The sequence below is a fragment of the Setaria viridis genome, chromosome 4, assembly GCF_005286985.2.
Source record: "Setaria viridis chromosome 4, Setaria_viridis_v4.0, whole genome shotgun sequence".
Lineage (NCBI taxonomy): Eukaryota > Viridiplantae > Streptophyta > Magnoliopsida > Poales > Poaceae > Setaria > Setaria viridis.
This window is the reverse complement of record NC_048266.2, coordinates 39,366,041-39,384,437: the sequence shown is the minus strand read 5'-3', so window position 1 is coordinate 39,384,437 and position 18,397 is coordinate 39,366,041. Positions and strand designations below refer to the sequence as shown.

Genomic DNA, 18,397 nt, shown 5'->3' with positions numbered 1-18,397 from the left:
ATGACTGGTCGTGGCCGCGTATATGACTCCGTCGTGCTAGTCATAGTCAGTGGTAAATGTTTTATTGTTAGGTCCTTACCTGTTTCTATAATTCCACGACACGCTCTTCTTTGCTTTTTTTCTTTGGTTGTTTTTTATTTCTCTTCCAATTTTTTGGACGTAAACTTTTCTCTTCCACTTTTGTTTTGTTGCTTCTAGCGTTGGTGGCCAAAATTTGCGTCAACACACCTAAAATAAACTTTGATCGATCAGCGCACATCAAAGGAAATGAATTGATTTCAAACGTATGAACTGAAATATAGTTTTTCTTAAAGAAGAAATGAAATATAATAACACACTTTTATTTTCGCTAACCATGTTTCAATCGCCGCCATGCATTTACAACTGCAGGAACGGGGAGATCGTACATGGGCGGCAAACCTGTTGTAAATGAAGGGACCTTTTATGCTTCTCTTCTGTACATCCGGTACAATTTTGCTAGGAGTGAGGGTGACATGTTTGCAAGCAGCTTCAGTACAAGATAATTTGAAATGGGAAGGGCTTGTATGCGAACTTGGGAATTGGACTTTTCACTCTTTCGTCAGTTCGCATCTTTAGATCATTCGTGGTCGTTGGGAGCGGCCCTACGCACATCAGCACATGTGACAGTCCTCAACAGCTCAAATCCTGAAATCCAATCCAAATATCCAATCCAATCCATAGGTTGTTCAACGAACCATTTGGCCTTATAGATTGCTCTCCATGCACAATAAACAAATGAATTGTTTTGTTTTGTTCGTCTGCACTAAGGATACATGCAATCTAGCATAGTTCGGAAAGAATATAAGTACGGAATAGTATACTACTAGTTGAACTTGGCACTTGATAACTTTGTCAACTCTTTTATTAATCTCTGTCCCAGCGATCGCTAGGTGCCGATGATGATCTATCGCTCTGTTGCAACTACTGCATCCTGGTCGCCTCAACAAAGCAAAAGAAGAAATCGTCTCACTATCCATCATTTGAGAAAAAATTGTCTCAACAAAGCCCAAAGCGATAGACGATTAAGAAGAATATGCAATAATTCACTCTAACCGTCTCAAGACAATTATTTCACTTAAATTTAATAACATGGTTCTCTCACAAAATCTCTGAAGAAAATAAACAAAATAACTATAACAATAACTCCCTCCGTTCTTGAATATATGACACCGTTCACTTTTTACTCCAACTTTGACCACCAATATTTATTGAACGAGTTAGTTAACTAAAGGAAAATGTGTATCATTATGTCTATTGTCAAATGTACTTTAGATTTTACTTGTAAGTTTATCTATTTGCAAAAATATTTGTAGAAAAATGAATAGTCCAATAATGGAAAAAATCAATGGCGTCGTATATCTAAGAACGGAGGGAGTACCACCCTCTTCTCCATGGTGAAAGGACGCGGAAGATGGAGAAAGCTTGGCACATCTCACGACCATGACCATACGAGCTCGAGTCATGCATGATGTTAACATGTATTGGTACGTATTTGGACTATGTGTAAATGTTTCTTGGGTCCAAAACAAAAGTGAACATGCAAGGTATCTCTTCCCCTAAGCAGAAAATATCTTTTTTGGCATCTCTTAATTGTGCTAGTTATATGTAAATACTAGTCAATCAAATGATTTCAAAATTCAGACTTGCGCTATTTTTTTTATTTATTTTGGGATTGTTTCTAAAAAGATGAATATGATTGTACTGCAACTACTGGACTCTTTTTTTTTGGAATTCCTAACGTCGTCAATCGATTTTTTTTGTGGATGTGGTGGCCACGCTCCTACAGCCTTGCTGCCCGGGCCTGCTAGTGCTGCTGGGCTCCTGGCCTGACCAAGAAAGCCGAGCTCGAGCGGCCCGTAGGCCGTAGCTAGTTGATGGTTTCAGAGAATTTTTTAGTCCGGCCCAGCAGAGCGTGCGCTCCTCGAGCACGAGTGGCGGCACGTCTGGATTCGTTTCTGATTACATAAAAGGATCATACCATTTTTGTGCGCCTAGTTTTAGATGAAATACCTATATTTTTTAAAAGAACAAACTCATCACCAAGCAAAATCTCTTGGGGGCGCCTGCGTTTCCTGGCGAGCACAGTATTAATTATTTTCCAGTTCAAAATCAAATTAGTGGAAGAATTTGTAATGTTTTGTAAATCCAGGTTATGTTTGATTTTCTTTGTTTTCTGCGTTTGCGTGTGCATGTGCGTGCGTGCGTGTGTCATGTATTTCATGTGGTGTCTCTTAATTTTTTAGGGTGCATGCTCTTCTATTTTTTTTGTCATGTATGTTGTCCTTAATTTTTTTTTGTTCATACCATTCTAGTTTTCCAACCAAATTTCATGTGGCCTTCATTAATATTTTTTTCCCTGCTCAATCAGTTTTTGTTATTTGGCAGATGCTATAGGGTTTGATTGTATTTGTAAAATTAGCTGACCGAATATGTTATTTTGATTAGGATTTTTGCTACCTACCCAAGCGTACAAAGTATGCGTGGTCCCATTCTCCTAGATTTATTCTAGAAAATAACAGTTCTACTTGTATTTGTGGTAGGTGATGTGTCATGTGTTTGTCAACATGTGGCGGCCTAGTATCTCAGACATATACATACTAGGATGATCGGCGCGCTAATGCTAAGTCAATTGACGACATGGCCAAACTTCTAAGTGCGCGGGAGAGACTGAAGAAAGATGTGTCGATTAAGTAAGGGATCATAGGATTTGCAAAGCATGTACATAGACACAAAACGTAGTACAGAAAATGAAACAGTAGCACGCAAGAGGTTTTAACATTTTACAGCACTTTCTTTCGGTACAGTTCCTGCATAATGAAAAGATGACATCTTTAACCTCTTAAAAATCTACTCATATGAATAAGGTAGATATGAATAAGTTTCAGTGGACAATTGTTTCATGCTGCTTTTGGAGGTGCCTTCATACTCTTGTAACTACCCAGCAAATACCCTTTACGAAAAACAGTACACAATCTCGTAAATGAGATACGTGCACATAGACAACATCGATTCCATGGTTAGGGTAATTACGGCTTTCTGTCATTCTGGACAGCATTGTAATAGGTGAAGTTACTACAGGTGGCAGTTTTCACTTCTCAGTATTTGCTTGGCATTACCTACTGCTGTCTGACAAACCACATATCAACCATGCTTAGGCATAATTTGCTGGAGCAATGGCAGTATATTGCCGGCCCCTGATGTAGCATGCTTGCATAATCAGCAGGTAGCCCAACAGAAGCCCATTACTGTTATGAAACGTGGAATTAGCAAATGTCACATGATATGCGGCATTGTTCAGATTGAAGGAGCAATTGGCCAGTCCCTGAAACACTTGAATTAGACCAAGAAAGGTGCTTTCTGCCTGTGTTGGGATCAATGTGATACACAGACTGTTAAGGTGTACCTGTGGCCATAACACCTTGCTATTTGTGATAGAATGTAAGCTTGAGCGCTCCTGTCGCCTGAATCAACAAAATTAGCTCTTTGATGACATAACCAAAGAGGATAAAGTTAACTGTAGCATCTTTTCCCAAAACCCTGGGACCTGGTTCTTAGACAGTCATGTGATATTTGTAAAGAGGAGCCATATGAATACATTAGGCATGGAAACTAAATCAGCAAAGTCTTGTGAGAAGTGTTATCAATTTATTATGAATGCCAAGGTACCCTGGCTCAGCAGCTTATGCAGGACATGAAGCATCTGTAGTCGTCGTACCTCCTTGTAAAGCAGTATCTGAAAATTAAGTTACCTATTCAATTTTTTTACATTTCAGCACATTACGGTTCATTTAGATTCATACATTAACCCTGAAAACTGAATTTCGTCATAATTCTGCTCTTTGGAATACCAATCCATGGAGGAAGATGCAGTAGCATATGCTCGAAGAGAAGAAAAACTGTAACTGGTAGGTAGATTTATACCATGGTGGGAATAATGTTGTAATAATAATGCATAAAAGAATTAATTTTAGGTGGTGACCCCTTAGCACAAATGGTTGAGAAAAATGTAACCACCTATAGCGCTAAATGTGGTGGTGAGTTCAGAACACTAACTCCTCATGAACACAGGTCACATAATCAGCATCAATGAACATAAATCTTAATAAAAAATGAAATCAAGGAGCAGATGCAGGAAAATCGGTGGCACCTTTCTTAATGCTGAATAATCCACCCAAATTAAATAATTGATCAAACAATGTGAACCTGTGCTTACCTGCTGGAACTCTCATCACAGCAGCTAGGGGAAAGCACAGGAGAGCAGAAGCTGAAGAAGACATCAGGCACCTGCTGAGGTGGATCGTGTGCTTTAGGAACAGCATTGGTGTTTTGCTCTTGTGGAAATGGTTTACTGCTCCTTGGATGTACTGGAAGTTATCTTGGATGCTGCGCCCCTTGATGAATGCACTTAGACTGTGTGACACTAGTGTACTTAGGTGAGGTTGCAGTCTATTTGCTAGGATTTCGCCCATCAATTTAGCCACGCTATGCATCAGACTTATTGGCCTATATTCATTTGCCATGTTTGCCACCTCTTTTTTTGGTAGTAACATTATATTGGCACTGTTTAATAAATTCCAGTGTGCCCCTCGCAGATTATAGAGTTGCTGTATTGCTGCCACCAGGTCAACTTTGATGATCTCCCAACACTGCTTGTAGAACAAACCAATGAAACCATCGGGCCCTGGTGCTTTTTCTGCAGGTGTGTCAAGGACTGCCCTTTTGATTTCTTCCTCACCGATCGGATTCTCCAACTGGCCCAGCTCATGTGTTTGTGTGTTTAAGTAGTCCCAGTTCAGAGTTTGACTCCTTGGTGTGTTTGTGCCCAAGAGAGCGCGAAAATGACGGAGGAGCTCCTGTGCCTTGTCACTGTGAGCAGTCACTGTTGTTGTCGGTGTTTGCAGAGAAGGTATGGAGTTCTTTCGCCTTCTAGCATTTGCTCTCAGGTGGAAAAGTTTTGTATTTGCATCACCAAGCTTGATCCAAGTTAGGCGCGATCGCTGGCGAATCTTTATTCTTCGTACTGCTGCAAGTCCTAATACCTTCAGTTTTGCTCTTTTGCGTAGTGCTATCTCCACTGTAGGTAGCTGACGCAACTCTTGTGGCTGGTCCAGGAGCAAGATGATCTCATTTGCAATGTCAGCTTGCAATTTTAAAGCTCCAGTCTGCTGTCTTCCCCATCTTTTCAGTGTTTTTCCAAGTCTAGAGAGTTTGATGTGCAAGGTTCTGATGCTATCGCTGGATTGAATTGGTTTGCTCCAGCTGCGTTGAACTGTCTCCATGAAGCCAGGCAATCTGACCCAGAAGGATTCAAACCGAAATCCTCTATGTGTTGTCGGGAGCGGTGGACAAGTGAGCAGCATGGGACAATGGTCTGATACTGAACTCGAGATTGCTTGCAAGTGGCATGTTGGATGAGCCAATTCCCATTCCTGTGTGCAAAATATGTGGTCGATCTTTGTGAGTGTCGGGTTTTCTGTTTCACTGGAGCATGTGAACTGCCTCCCATGAAGATGGAGCTCTCTCCCATGAAGATGGAGCTCTTTCAGATCAAGGGCATCCAAGGTGGTTCTGAAGCTGTTCAGCATTCTTCTATTGATTCGGCCATTGTTCTTGTCGGCAGCTCGATAGATTAAATTGAAATCTCCCATTATTGTCCACTTGGGAAACATTCTAGTATGGATAAGCTGCATTTCAGTTAGGAAATCTAGCTTTTCAGGGTCTGCTTGCGGGCCATAAACTCCTGTTAGGCTCCATTCCATATTGTTGGCTCTGCATTGTACTGTTGCTGAGACTGAAAATCTTTGCACTTCTATGTCTTTCATGTAGTAGATACAGGGAGCTGGCTATAATAATCTGTATCTGCTTTGTCTTACTTCAGTACTAGCTCAACTTCAGTCTGAAAGGATAAAACGAGCCAATAGGTAGAGAGGATGGTGTGATAGAGAGATTTTGGTTGGTAGGGCGCTTCAGTTTGCTCTGTTAAGGTTGGGTAGAAGTGTAGCACATGCACTCCAAGCATGCACATCATATGCATGCACCTGGCTTACTTCCTGTGCGTGGTATGCAATGCAAGTGGGCCGCTCAAAGATTGTGCAGGGGACATGCGGTCATCCCCATCCCATCACCAATCTGTCTATTCTAATCCATCTCTGCATCCGTACATCGCCGTGCGCAGCGAACCTGCCTACTGAATGCTCGCTCTACCACACATGTCTGGTGCTGAATGGCTACGAGTCAGCTTCCACAACTTTTGTGTACCTTCCACAGCTTTCGAAAAGGAAAAAAGAAATAATCAGCGAGAAACAAATTAAAATAACCCAGTATGCATACGTGTTTCGGATAACTTAGCTCATCTCTAGTACTACGAATTGAATTATTACTTGTCATTTCGCCAGTAACTAATGCACACAGGACGAGCTGAGATGGTGACAGAGATTCACTGACTGCAACGGTGTTGGCTTAACGAAAGCTTTGTTCGTAATCACTCAATTTTTTTCTTACTTGATATCACGACTTTGATGACAAGATTGATCGATGGTGTTCCTCATGCCTATGCCAAAATGGTGACGTTTTCACCGATCGATACCATGCGTAAACAAGTTCCAGGGCACCAATTTTCTGTACTTGGAGAGATTCAACAAGCCAAACTAATTAGCTTGTCCTAAACATCTATCGTAGCTCACAAGCTTCCACTTTTAACATAGGCATGCATGATGTTCCTCAATTAAGGGGTGTACCACAAGTACGTACACACTCCAAGCAGAAAACAGTTTGGTACAGTGATGTGTGTTAATTTTCTTCTCCTTTCCCTTCAATGCTGATGACCATTCACCTTGAAATTTCGCCAGAGTGACAACTTGGACTGGATCGTAAAAAGGCTGGTCTCCCAACAGGAAGAGATGCCACATGGTTACTCCCCTTAAATTTTACCTAACACTTGTTTATGTAAAACGCTCACATTATAGATTGGCCATAAAAATCTTGCATACTTTTTTAAGGGGTGCAAAATCACATGAACGAAGGCAGCAAAGCACGACCTTTTATGAACAAAGACACCACACAAGAGGCCCTGATGAAACCACCAAGGAGGAGCTGAAGCTGAGTGTGAAAAGGATATGCAGATGCAGGCAGAGCTACCTAATCCTATTGACCTCTAGCCAAAGCAGAGGTGAAGGCAAGTGACTCAGCAACGATCGGACAAAGATCAGATGATCTTTAACTCCCAAGTTCATCACAACCATGTTCATCTGCATATTAATCGGACATGTACTAGGCCATTATTAATCGTACTAACAACACCCTCTCCCACTAATTAATCGGTCAATGTTCATCTGCATTTGACATGATGCAGTCATGGTCAGTGTGAACGCCCGCCTGAATCAAAGCCATGCAGTGCAGTGAAGAACTGTCTATTATGCATCATGGCTACAGTGGATGCAGAGGCCAAAGGTACCGGGTTGGTGTCATCCGATTGGGCGTTTGCTGGTGCAGGCTCTCACCACATTTGATGATCTTGTTGTTATCTACGCTTAACACCGGCTTAAAAACATTGGATGTGGACGTGCTTGTGTTTGGTATGGCGGATAAAGAGACGAAATCCACACTGTGCTGCTGATGCCGGTCGTCGTCTTCCCATTCCAGCTGCTGAATATTCAGAGTTCAGACGCAAAGATTCAGAATTCTAGCCGGTTGAGAACTGAACAATTGATTTTTTTTTTCAGTTGGATTAGGAGTCGGAAAGTTGAGGCCTGATTAGATTTTGTCAAAAATAGGGCTGCGATCCCGTAAAGTTTGTGGCTTTTCGATTGAGCCGTAGAAGCCGGTGATGACCTTGGACGACAGGTAGGTGAAGCTGCCAGGCCGAGTCATCGTCGACATGTGAACGCATTTACAAATCAGATCAGATGGCCAGATAACAAATTTCTTTTTCCTCTTTTGTAATTGAAGAAGAGATAACACCGAGACTTTGAGAGAGGAATCTTCTGGATTCGACACCGAGTCTAACGAATTTTGTGTTGTTTTGAGAGAGAAGAAAATCCAAGCTGAATGAAGAACAGTCAGGCCCCGTTTGGGTCCTTTCATTTTGAAGGAATTGGAATCTATTTAATAGAGTAAGCTAATTTATGTTGGAATGTGGCATTCCACAACTTTCCAAAGTTTAGAAATAAGCCTATCTTAAATTCATGAGGTGGGAGATGGAAATTGATTCTATAGATTATGGTTATTAGAATGGAATTCAATTCTTATAGCACGCTCTTAGACTCGCTTCTCTATAGTAGAAGTGCAGCATATAAGTATCTCTCCCATATCCCCAACTATAATATACAACTATATTCCACATACAATTATATTAGCTTAATTAATTTATGTCTAAATTATGATTATTAGGATGGAATTCAATTCCAATGATCCAAACGGGGCCTCAGTGAATTCGGTCAGATATTTTCAGTAGGTAGGTTTCCGTAGTAGGGACTAATCCGCAATTAGAATTTCACCAGGGTTGTTAGCCTCAAATCCATCTCCACTTTTCTTTTTTATCTGCTCATCATCACACGTCATCTAGTCTAGCGTGTCTGTTGCAACGGGCCACACATCGCACCACGCCTTCGCGCCACTCCCCCACCGCTCCGCCGCCACCTCCTCCTGCATCGATCGCCCGCCGCCGCCGCCGCCGCCGCCAGTGATCCGCGGCTGCGCCGTCCGGTAGCCCTCGCCGCCCGTCGTCCCCGGCTCCGGTCGGCCGCGCTGCGGAGGCGGCAACCCCAACCACACCCCCGCGTGGGCGTGGCCTCGTGAGTCGGGTCGGGTTGGAGCCACCCGAGACCCGTTTGGGCGGCTGCTCCAGTTCCTTTTCCCCTTTTGTCTCTCGCGACTGCTATTTTCTCTCTCCCCTTCGTCCAGACCGAGAGGAGGGTGAGAAGACAGGGAGGAGGGGCGACGAGCAGCAGCGTGGCCACGCCCAAATCCAGCCATTCGATCGAGGCCCCTCGCCCCCTACTCGCTGAATCACAGCCCGAGCCCGCCAATTGGGCGCGCCGCCCACGCTGAGGTGCGGATTTTTTCCCTCCCGGTCACCTTTTTTTTTTTTTCCTTCCCCGCGCCCCCTCTTGGCCCGTCGGGTGCCCCTGGATTGGGGAGCTTGCTTGATCCGCATCAGCGAGTTTAGCCTGTTAGTTTTCTGTGTTGGAGTGTTGTGGTGTCGTTCGATTCTTGTATTTCTCTCTCCGGGCTAGGAAATTGCGCTTGGTTCCTCGAATTGACGGGCTGCCTGCCATATGTGGGAAGCGCCTGCGCGATTGAACGGAGGGGGATAGAGGATTTTCGGGGGAATTAATGTGTGAATTATGGTGTCTCCGTTACCTCCCTGTTTGATGGTACCGTTGATCTGCGTGTTGGTATAAATGAGGCCCGAGGGAGCTTTGCAATTTACCCGAGGGGATGGGGCTTTGTACAATTACATTTACTGGGTATTGGTTTTGATTGCCATTTACATGCCTATCATTTGTTTGGTTTTATCCGATAGAAGAAATACTTCAAAGTTCTGCATTTGTTGTTAGATTTTCAGTATTTATAAGCCAAATATTAGCTTTGAACAGTCGTTCAAAGGGCATGTGTTGTTTATTCCCACTTCTAGTCTAGTCATACGAAGGAGATTTCAAGCCTAAGAGTTGTAGTTGAGCAGCTTTGCCAACATTGATATGATACCTGTAACGTTATTGCTAACTGACATGAAAGAAAGAAAATAATGACCGAAAGGCGTTGTTATCATTGAACATACGGAGAGGTTTCGAATCAATGGGCTTCTGAGAATTGTCCATAAGCTGTAGCTATGTTTGGCTCATTTCTATCTGATTTTGTTTCAGGACAAAGGAAGAAAAACATTGGCGTGCTGAGAAGCCCAGCCGCGCTTTTCTTGGACCACAGATGAAGCGAACTCGAAGGCGTACGTGGGAGAGGGATGACTGATGAGGGATGCTAGTGACATTGATGAACTTGTTACGGGCGTGCTGGCGACCGTCATCGAACCGGCATGCCCGAACAGGCTCAGACGTTGCTGGTAGGCAGGATGGACTTTTATGGTACAAGGATACCGGACAGCATGTCAATGGGGAATTCTCCATGGCTGTTGTCCAGGCCAATAACTTACTTGAGGACCAGTGTCAGATTGAGTCAGGCCCATTGAGCTTCCTAGATTCTGGACCATATGGCACTTTCGTTGGTGTTTACGATGGACATGGTGGTCCAGAGACGGCTTGCTACATCAACGATCATCTCTTCCAGAATCTGAAAAGTAACTTGCTAACCTTGTAGTACCATGATTTAGCATTATTTTCATTCAGTTCCACTTAAAGGGAGAAAATCCAGTGGTTTAATCCATTATTTCATGGATCGTAGGGTTTGCATCTGAGCAGAATTCAATGTCTGCTGATGTACTGAAGAAAGCGTATGAAGCTACAGAAGATGGATTCTTCTCTGTTGTTACCAAACAGTGGCCTGTAAAGCCTCAGATAGCGGCTGTTGGCTCATGCTGCCTGGTCGGTGTAATCTGCGGTGGCATGCTTTATGTTGCCAATGTTGGGGATTCCCGTGTTGTTTTAGGAAGGCATGTTAAGGCCACTGGAGAAGTTTTGGCTGTCCAACTGTCAGCAGAGCATAACGTAAGTATTGAGTCAGTGAGAAAGGAACTGCAGTCAATGCACCCGGAAGATAGGCATATTGTTGTTCTCAAGCACAATGTTTGGCGTGTAAAAGGACTAATTCAGGTGTGTCTTCTGTAACTGAGAAACATTCATAGCTTTCAGGTTTTGTTAGGCTATCATCTTATATTGCTCATTTCCATACTGGCAATAGATGCACCTGTTTTGTTGCATAGTGAATGAGTGTTAGCTTGTTTGGTCAGTGCACTAGCTGTGCCCACTCCAACCAGCCGCGGCAGAGCCCAGCTCAGACTCAGTGCAGGCTCACACCCCCTTCCCTCTTAATTGATTATATGGCTTCGGTGCCATATATCTAGAGTTACATTGCCTTGAACTATTGTTATTCTCCTTATCAGTTAATGCTGTTTACTAAATGACACCATTCATGTATGCCTTTGGATGACAAAACCAAGTAGTTGTAGGTGGCAACAACTAAAATAACCTTATATTCATTTATGCAAGATACTCCTTTGTGTTGTGAATGATTATGGCACCCGTCCTATTCTCTTATGCAGGGAGCTTAGGAATTGGATTGTTATGCATTGTTAGTGCCTGAAGTATGTAGTAGCATTAACATCATTAAGTTCTTCCTCATTAGTTACTACTACTATGGAAGTTTTTGGTGAACATGTTCATTTAGGTTTATTCATTGGTTAATGTAATTTTTTATTAGTGTAAAAATATTTTGATCTTTAGTCCTCCTTAACCTCTGCTCTCCGTGCTTGTTTGGATTTGCGTTTAATGTCTTGCCAATCTGCTCCATGGAGGGATCGAATCTAATCCCCACCTATCCTGTGACATGCCCATATTATGATAACATGCTCAGATATGTGATAAGCTTTTCTTGTATGTTTAACAACTAACAGATTTGAAAATATCAGTATTATAAAAAACAGATTTGAAAATACCTCCTAAACTGCCATATTCTTTAATTGTTGAGTTTCTCTTGTATGTTACAGGTTTGCAGATCAATCGGTGATGCTTACCTGAAAAAGCAAGAGTTCAACAAGGAACCTCTATATGCAAAATTTCGCCTCCGTGAACCTTTTAGCAAGCCTATACTAAGTTCAGAGCCATCAATCAGTGTGCAACCACTACAACCACATGATCAGTTTCTCATATTTGCATCTGATGGACTTTGGGAGCACTTAACCAACCAAGAGGCTGTTGATATTGTTCAAAGTAGCCCTCGCAATGTAAGTTACTCTTTGCATGTGTGTATTAAGCTAACATGATAACATACAATACTTGACATTCTACTGCTATCTTGTGCAACCTCATGGGTCTGCTATTTCAGATTAGTTCTTCTGTTCATGAATAAAAAAAATATAAACCTGTCTTCAAATTATTGTATTCATATTCCAACAAACTCAAGAATTAACTTGCTACTACCTTGTGTTGTTGGGACATGGACTACGTGCTCAAGATACATGGGGAATTTGCCAAGTGCAGAATTGGCTTACACTAGTATGACTTGCATCCTTGAAGAATAATGAGGAAATAACTTGCAGATATCATTGATTGGTTTACAATAGTAAAAAGGAACATGGTTCTTGGGCACTTAGCATTTGTTTAGAAATGTGTATAAACAAAACATAGGGATTGCATTACTGGCAAAATAATGATCGACTACCTTTGCATGCAAGGTAGAAAATAGAAACAGTGGTTTGAAGTTCTGGTTCCTATCCTGGAAGCATAGCATCATTTTTTCCCTTCACCTTGATTACCCAATGGAAAATGTATGTGTGCTGAAATCTTCGTAGAAAGGCTCTGCAAATCCTGATGCAGCAAATTCTGTTTTTCCTTAACTCCTTAGTGAATAAATCCAACTTATGAGAGGTTCTTTAGGAAGGTTTTTGTAAGAAAGTTTGAGTGCATTACGGTTGTTCTTAGCTAACAGAAGATATAATTGCAGCACCTGATGATTCATTTGATCTTTCATCTTTCAGGGCTGCGCTAGGAAGCTGATAAGAGCGGCACTGCAAGAAGCAGCCAAGAAAAGAGAGATGAGGTACTCGGACCTCAAGAAGATCGAGCGGGGTGTCCGCCGCCACTTCCACGATGACATAACAGTCATAGTAGTGTTCCTTGACTCGAGCCTCGTAAGTAGGGCGAGCACTCACCGAGGTCCCGCTCTTTCCCTGCGAGGTGGCGGCGCCAGCATGCGCAGCAACACGCTCACACCAACGTGACTAGAGGAGTGCCTGCCTCACCGAGACGACACGCCTGACTGAAGGAGGTTATTTTTCCTTGTGTCTAATGTGTTATATAATGATGTGTCGGCCAAGACCACCCCACCCATCCACTCAACGCTGTAAAGAAATAGGAGAGGCAGAGAAGCTCCTCTCCCGTTCCGGTGTCCTTTAATCCCATCACAGTAATGTACGTGTCAAGGTTGGCTCGAGTCAATAGGTTGGTTCTCTGTTGTCTAAATTGATGATGCTCCGCGGTCACCTGGAAAGGCAAGCATGTGTCCGTTCCGATTGCTGGAATTAACCCTAGTGCATATATATATTATGTATATGGAATAATAATAAGCAGCCAAAAGGAGGAGTAACTTATTTAACTGATGGTGTCAAGTGTATGTATAATGTTTTGACTCGGTACTGCATCTAAAGCTGTTGTTTTATTGACCACTGGCGAAGTGGAATTGCTGTTCCTGGTAAATGCTGTTTGGACTGGTACATCTGAAGGTTACTTACTGCTAGTGTGCGCGCGCGCTTCTGCTAGTAAAGTAAAACTGAAACTGGATCCTATTGGTTACTTACTGCAAGTACACAGTTTATTTGGTTCACATGTATATATCTTTATGTAGGCAAAGGATGCAATCATATATCTGTATGCATGTGATATGTGAGCTTGAACAAAGAACTTGCGAAACTGAAAGCTGGATCTCATTGGTGGCGTGCATAGTGTATTGATCTTTTAACAGCGTGTTTGGCCCATTCAGGCATCGCGTTGTACATGTACATAGTGCGGCAGCGTCACCTAATACTGAGATGATGAAATAGCCGGTTCGCTCCAACCAACGATGGCGCGGCAAAGCCCGCTCTCCCTGACGCCTCCCCTCGCCTGGCTCCCGGCGTCCACCCACATCGATCCAATCGCTCATAGGAAGCGAGGAGAGGTATACACGGGAGAGGATCAAGGAAGCGGGAAGAGGACCAAGCGGGAGAGTATCAAGCGGGGGTGTTTGGGAGACAGGGGCTAAACTTTAGTCCTATCATATCGGATGTTGGGATGCTAATTAGGACGACTAAATATGAGCTAATTACAAAACTAATAGCAGAACTCCTAGGCTAAATCGCGAGACGAATCTATTAAGCTTAATTAATCCATCATTAGCGAATGGTTACTGTAGCACCACATTGTCAAATCATGGACTAATTAGGCTTAATAGATTCGTCTCGCGATTTAATCTAGGGGTTGTGCAATTAGTTTTGTAATTAACCCATGTTTAATACTCCTAATTAGTATCAAACATCCGATGTGATAGGGACTAAATTTTAACCCCCGCGTGCCAATACACCGGAGTGGGTCGGAGTAGCCCAGCCCTTTTAATAGTACTGAATTACTGATCAATTCATTGCCCGCTGCTTGTGGATGGATAAGCAAATTAATCATGTCACGTTTGCACCTGTTTATGTGCAATAAAATGCATGGTCTCTGCAACTGCAGACAGACATCATGTACCCACGGTCTCCAAGATACTAGCGATCGATATCTTTTATTTCCATCCTATTTTGCTATTAATTACTTGCTTTAATTCTGCACAAGATCATCTGCTATTGTTGGTGCTGCCCACCATATGACGATAGCTTTAATTCTGGAATGGTCAGAATTACTAATGTTTAAATAAATGTAACATTCACCTGCTTCCGACTTGGGGTGCTCCATTTACTAACCACAATAAGGTGCTACATGATGTAATATTCATGCCTCCACTTTTTTGTCCCATACAGATTTGAGTTTGAGGATGCTAACTGCTTAGGTTCCAGTACCACGTCAATCTCAGGAACCAACCCCTGTTCAGAAAAAAGGGGTTGGAACCAATATAGTCTTACTGAAAAATTCTCAATGCAATTTGAAATTACTGGGTACTAAATGTTAGCCTTCAAGCAACATCGTAGCAACAATTTCACTGTACAAAAAGTTCTGATTTTGCAGCAAAAGAATCAGCAGTACTAGGGAATTGTTGCTAAACACTTGGTGAACCTATTTATAAGCCTGTGGGACGAACTGTGAATTGCATTTGCTTATAAGCAAAGGAGAGTACAACTCTGCTGTGCTAAAATCTAGGCTACACCATTTTGACAACATCAGTATGAATTGAGTAGTCCATTACGGCCAGTATTGTTTGTTGTTGCTATAGGACTAACAGTTAGTTCTTTTTGGATGTTTTGCTGGCATGCCGCTTGTATCAAGTCCAGGATTGGTAAAGCAACTTTCCCCTGACCTTTCTTGACGCCTTTTTTCATTACCAGGGTGGAAGAAGGATCAACAAGATGATATTGTGTCGCTGTTTGGTGATAAGGTGAAATTGCTACAAAGGGCTCTTGCTGTAGATGAGATTGCCAATGTGCAGTCCTTGCCAAAGCAATTCACTGGTGAACAAGAAGGAAAATATATTTTCAAGGGGTAAGCTTTCTTGCTTCCATATCACTATCGTTTGCTTGCAAAAGGCAAGTTGAAGCTCAGAACACATACATACATTCACTACCATTCACCTCACATTTCTTTTCCTGTTCATCTTTGAATTCGCAAAACTTAACCCTGACGAGTGACAAAGCTGAAACGACGAGACGAGATTTCAAGAAGACAATAAGCACGGCAAGATGATAAGCATGTCCAAGTGCCATGATGTGACTACAAGTCGGTAATATATTACACCAGATCACAGTCCAGAGACGATGGATCGAAGCACAAGCCGACCGGTCGTCCAAGGGTTTTCAGAAGCAGAAGCAGCAGCAGTAGTATATTACATGATCAGGAGAGAACGAACGAGCGAGGAAGATATTATAGATCAAAAAAGATGCAAAAAGAAAAGTAGAAGAAGAACACGTACAAGCAGCAGCAGCAAAAAAAAGAAAAAGAAGCAAAAAATCTATAAATTAAGGGTTCTATAGATGTCAGTCTCTTCCTCCTCCTCCAGCTCCTCTCCTCATCCTAGGAAGCAGTGTGGCACAGGGCACATCGATCAACTCGCAGCGAGCAAGCAAGCATGCATCCATGGCGTCGGGGGGCGTCTAGAGCTTCCTCCTGCAGAGCGGGCAGGACCCGTGCTTGATCAGCCAGCCGTCGATGCACGGCACGTGGAACACGTGCCAGCAGTCTGGCAAGCTCCGCACCTTCTCCCCGACCTGGAAATCCTGCACGAATGAATGGCAACATCCAAGACGGATGGAAGAAATTTTCAGCACACTTGCATATCAAATCCATGCAGCATTCTTTTGTCTGAATGTGATCGATCTTAAGGCAATGAGGAATGAGCTAGAGCAGAGATGTTCAGAGTTTCTCCGGACCTGGAGGCAGACCGAGCAGCCGGAGAGGTCGCCGACGCCGTCGCGCTTGTACTCCTCGGTGATCCAGGACTCGGGGAGCTTGTCGATGGAGGCCCGCGGCATGCCGTTGGTGGCCTCCACCTCGAACAGGTCCGGCGGCTCCCTGAACGGCGACGAGTCCACCGCGTTCATCTGCAATGCCAGCCACTGTCAGGGATGGAACACGAAGCATTGCACAATCGCATTGATTCAGAGAAGCACATGATCTATGGACCAACAGACCTGGCTCCGGACCACTCGCTGCACCGCCGGGTCGACCTTCTCGCGGACGAGCCTGCCGGTCAGGAGGCTGTAGATCACGTTCAGCTGCATCGCGCATTTGCACGTGTTAGGCTCGTCAGAGAAAATTAAGGCAGGATACCAATTCAATGGCACAAGAGATGTTCAGTTCAGAGATGCTGCATCAAGACCACGTTCATGCAATAATATATAGAGTGCCCTTTTCATGAGCTACTGCAAATCACATAAGGCTATTGCCATGATCAAGATGAGTATAGATCATGTGTTGTGTAGGCTACAAATATCCTACTAGCTGGTAAGGTAGGAAAAACTCAGTCTGACTGTGAGTAGCAAGCCAGCAACACAGTAGTAATTCCACAAGAATTGTGCAGGCAGGAATTGTTCAGAAAGAAAAAAAAAATCCAGCTGGATCTTGAGCTGCAGTCTTGAAGACGTCATTAGCCACCTAAAGAAACACCGGCAATACAATCCATGCATATAAACTAACAACAAATCAGCAACGCATGCCGACATGCACACAGGAACAAGCAAGCGCACGCAAGCAAGCAGGTATGCAGTTACGAGTTGCTGTCCTACTCCCAGCTACTACATGCTTCTTGTGCTTGGCTAGCTACCTGCTTGCTAGTGCCTTCAGATCAGACTGTCGTCAACTAACTAATCATCCATCCATACTATCCATCCTGAGTGATTAGCAAGTGATGAGTGCTTACCACATAGAGGATGCTCCAGATCCCGGAGCGGCGGGCCTGCCAGAGGCGGATGGAGGAGTCGACGACCTCGATGGAGACGAGGGCGCCGGTGATGGCGCCGATGCCGGTGCCGCGGAACAGCCCGCTCTCGGTGGCCAGCCCGATGAGGCCGCCGGTCACCGCGCCCAGGAACAGACCAGCTGCATGCACGCATCGAATGAGTTAGATTACTTACTTCTTCAGTGCTTTCAGATGAATCAATTCGCAGCGTCAACGTGCAGGCATAGACTTGTGCAGCAAAAAAAAAAGTAGATAAAAGATTGTATCCTAGAATCACTGCGCCAAATTAAGCTGAAACCAAAGCCATCGATCCTTATGCTGTAACAATGTAACCTAAAAATCTGCTAGTTTCAGTGGTGGGGAAGAAGTAATAGTTTGTTGTTTCAGGGATCAGAGATTCTATGCGCAGTGGTGCGAGGAAAAGGACGGTGGTTTACAAGTTTGGGCAATTTTTAACAAATCCTAGTATGATCTAGTTTTGAAACCGAGTTAATAATATCATGAAGAAGAGATTTGGGTGAAATCGGCCACCGAATTTGGCTGGCAAGATATATCAGAGGAGGGCCGGCGTGAAATCGAGCAGAATTTGTTCAGGAAGGAGTAATTAACGGAGTGAAGAGGAGGGGAAGGGAAGAGAGGAGGAGCAAGTTGCAAGTAGTAGGAAGGAAAGCGCGTGGGAGGGGGGCCGTACCGATGGCAAAGATGAAGGTGATGACGCCGCGGCAGACCCTGCGCATCATCCTCCTGCCCCTGGTGGCGCCCCTCCCGCGGGCGGCGCTCCCGCCGCCGCTGCCGGTCCTGGCGAGCGACGACAGCGACACGTTGCTGGAGCTCCGCTGCGGCTGGTGCTGCAGGAACGCGGCCGACGAATCCATGCCTGCTTGCGCCTGGAGAGAGAGCACGCGGCAGCTCAAACCTCCAGCCGGCCCTGAATCCTTGCGATCGCGGGTGCGGCGGTGCGGTTGGGGAGGCCGGTGACGAGGAGCGAATTAATTGGCGGCGACGCAGGGGGTGGTGAGAGGAGAAGCGGTAGCAATGCTGCAATGCAAAGGGGATGGATGGGCTGGACTAGTAGGTAGAGGAGAGGGTGGAGGAGTAGAGGAGGGGGGTGGTGGCTTTTATGGCGCCA

The 18,397-nt window shown here is 44.1% G+C and overlaps 2 protein-coding genes across 2 annotated transcripts; one reads left to right on the top strand and one right to left on the bottom strand.

Moving 5' to 3' along the window:
- Positions 1 to 8,668: 8,668 nt before the first annotated feature.
- Positions 8,669 to 13,385, top strand: LOC117852326 (probable protein phosphatase 2C 60). The gene is made up of 5 exons (XM_034734368.2): positions 8,669 to 9,070; positions 9,885 to 10,312; positions 10,417 to 10,784; positions 11,678 to 11,914; positions 12,668 to 13,385. The coding sequence occupies exons 2-5, from the start codon at positions 9,994 to 9,996 to the stop codon at positions 12,908 to 12,910; spliced, it is 1,167 nt and encodes a 388-aa protein (XP_034590259.1). The 5' UTR covers positions 8,669 to 9,070; positions 9,885 to 9,993; the 3' UTR covers positions 12,911 to 13,385.
- Positions 13,386 to 15,581: 2,196 nt separating this feature from the next.
- Positions 15,582 to 18,397, bottom strand: LOC117852327 (NEP1-interacting protein-like 1). Its single transcript, XM_034734369.2, has 5 exons — positions 17,960 to 18,397; positions 17,230 to 17,408; positions 16,502 to 16,585; positions 16,241 to 16,411; positions 15,582 to 16,087 (listed from the first exon to the last, which is right to left on the bottom strand). The coding sequence occupies exons 1-5, from the start codon at positions 18,141 to 18,143 to the stop codon at positions 15,965 to 15,967; spliced, it is 741 nt and encodes a 246-aa protein (XP_034590260.1). The 5' UTR covers positions 18,144 to 18,397; the 3' UTR covers positions 15,582 to 15,964.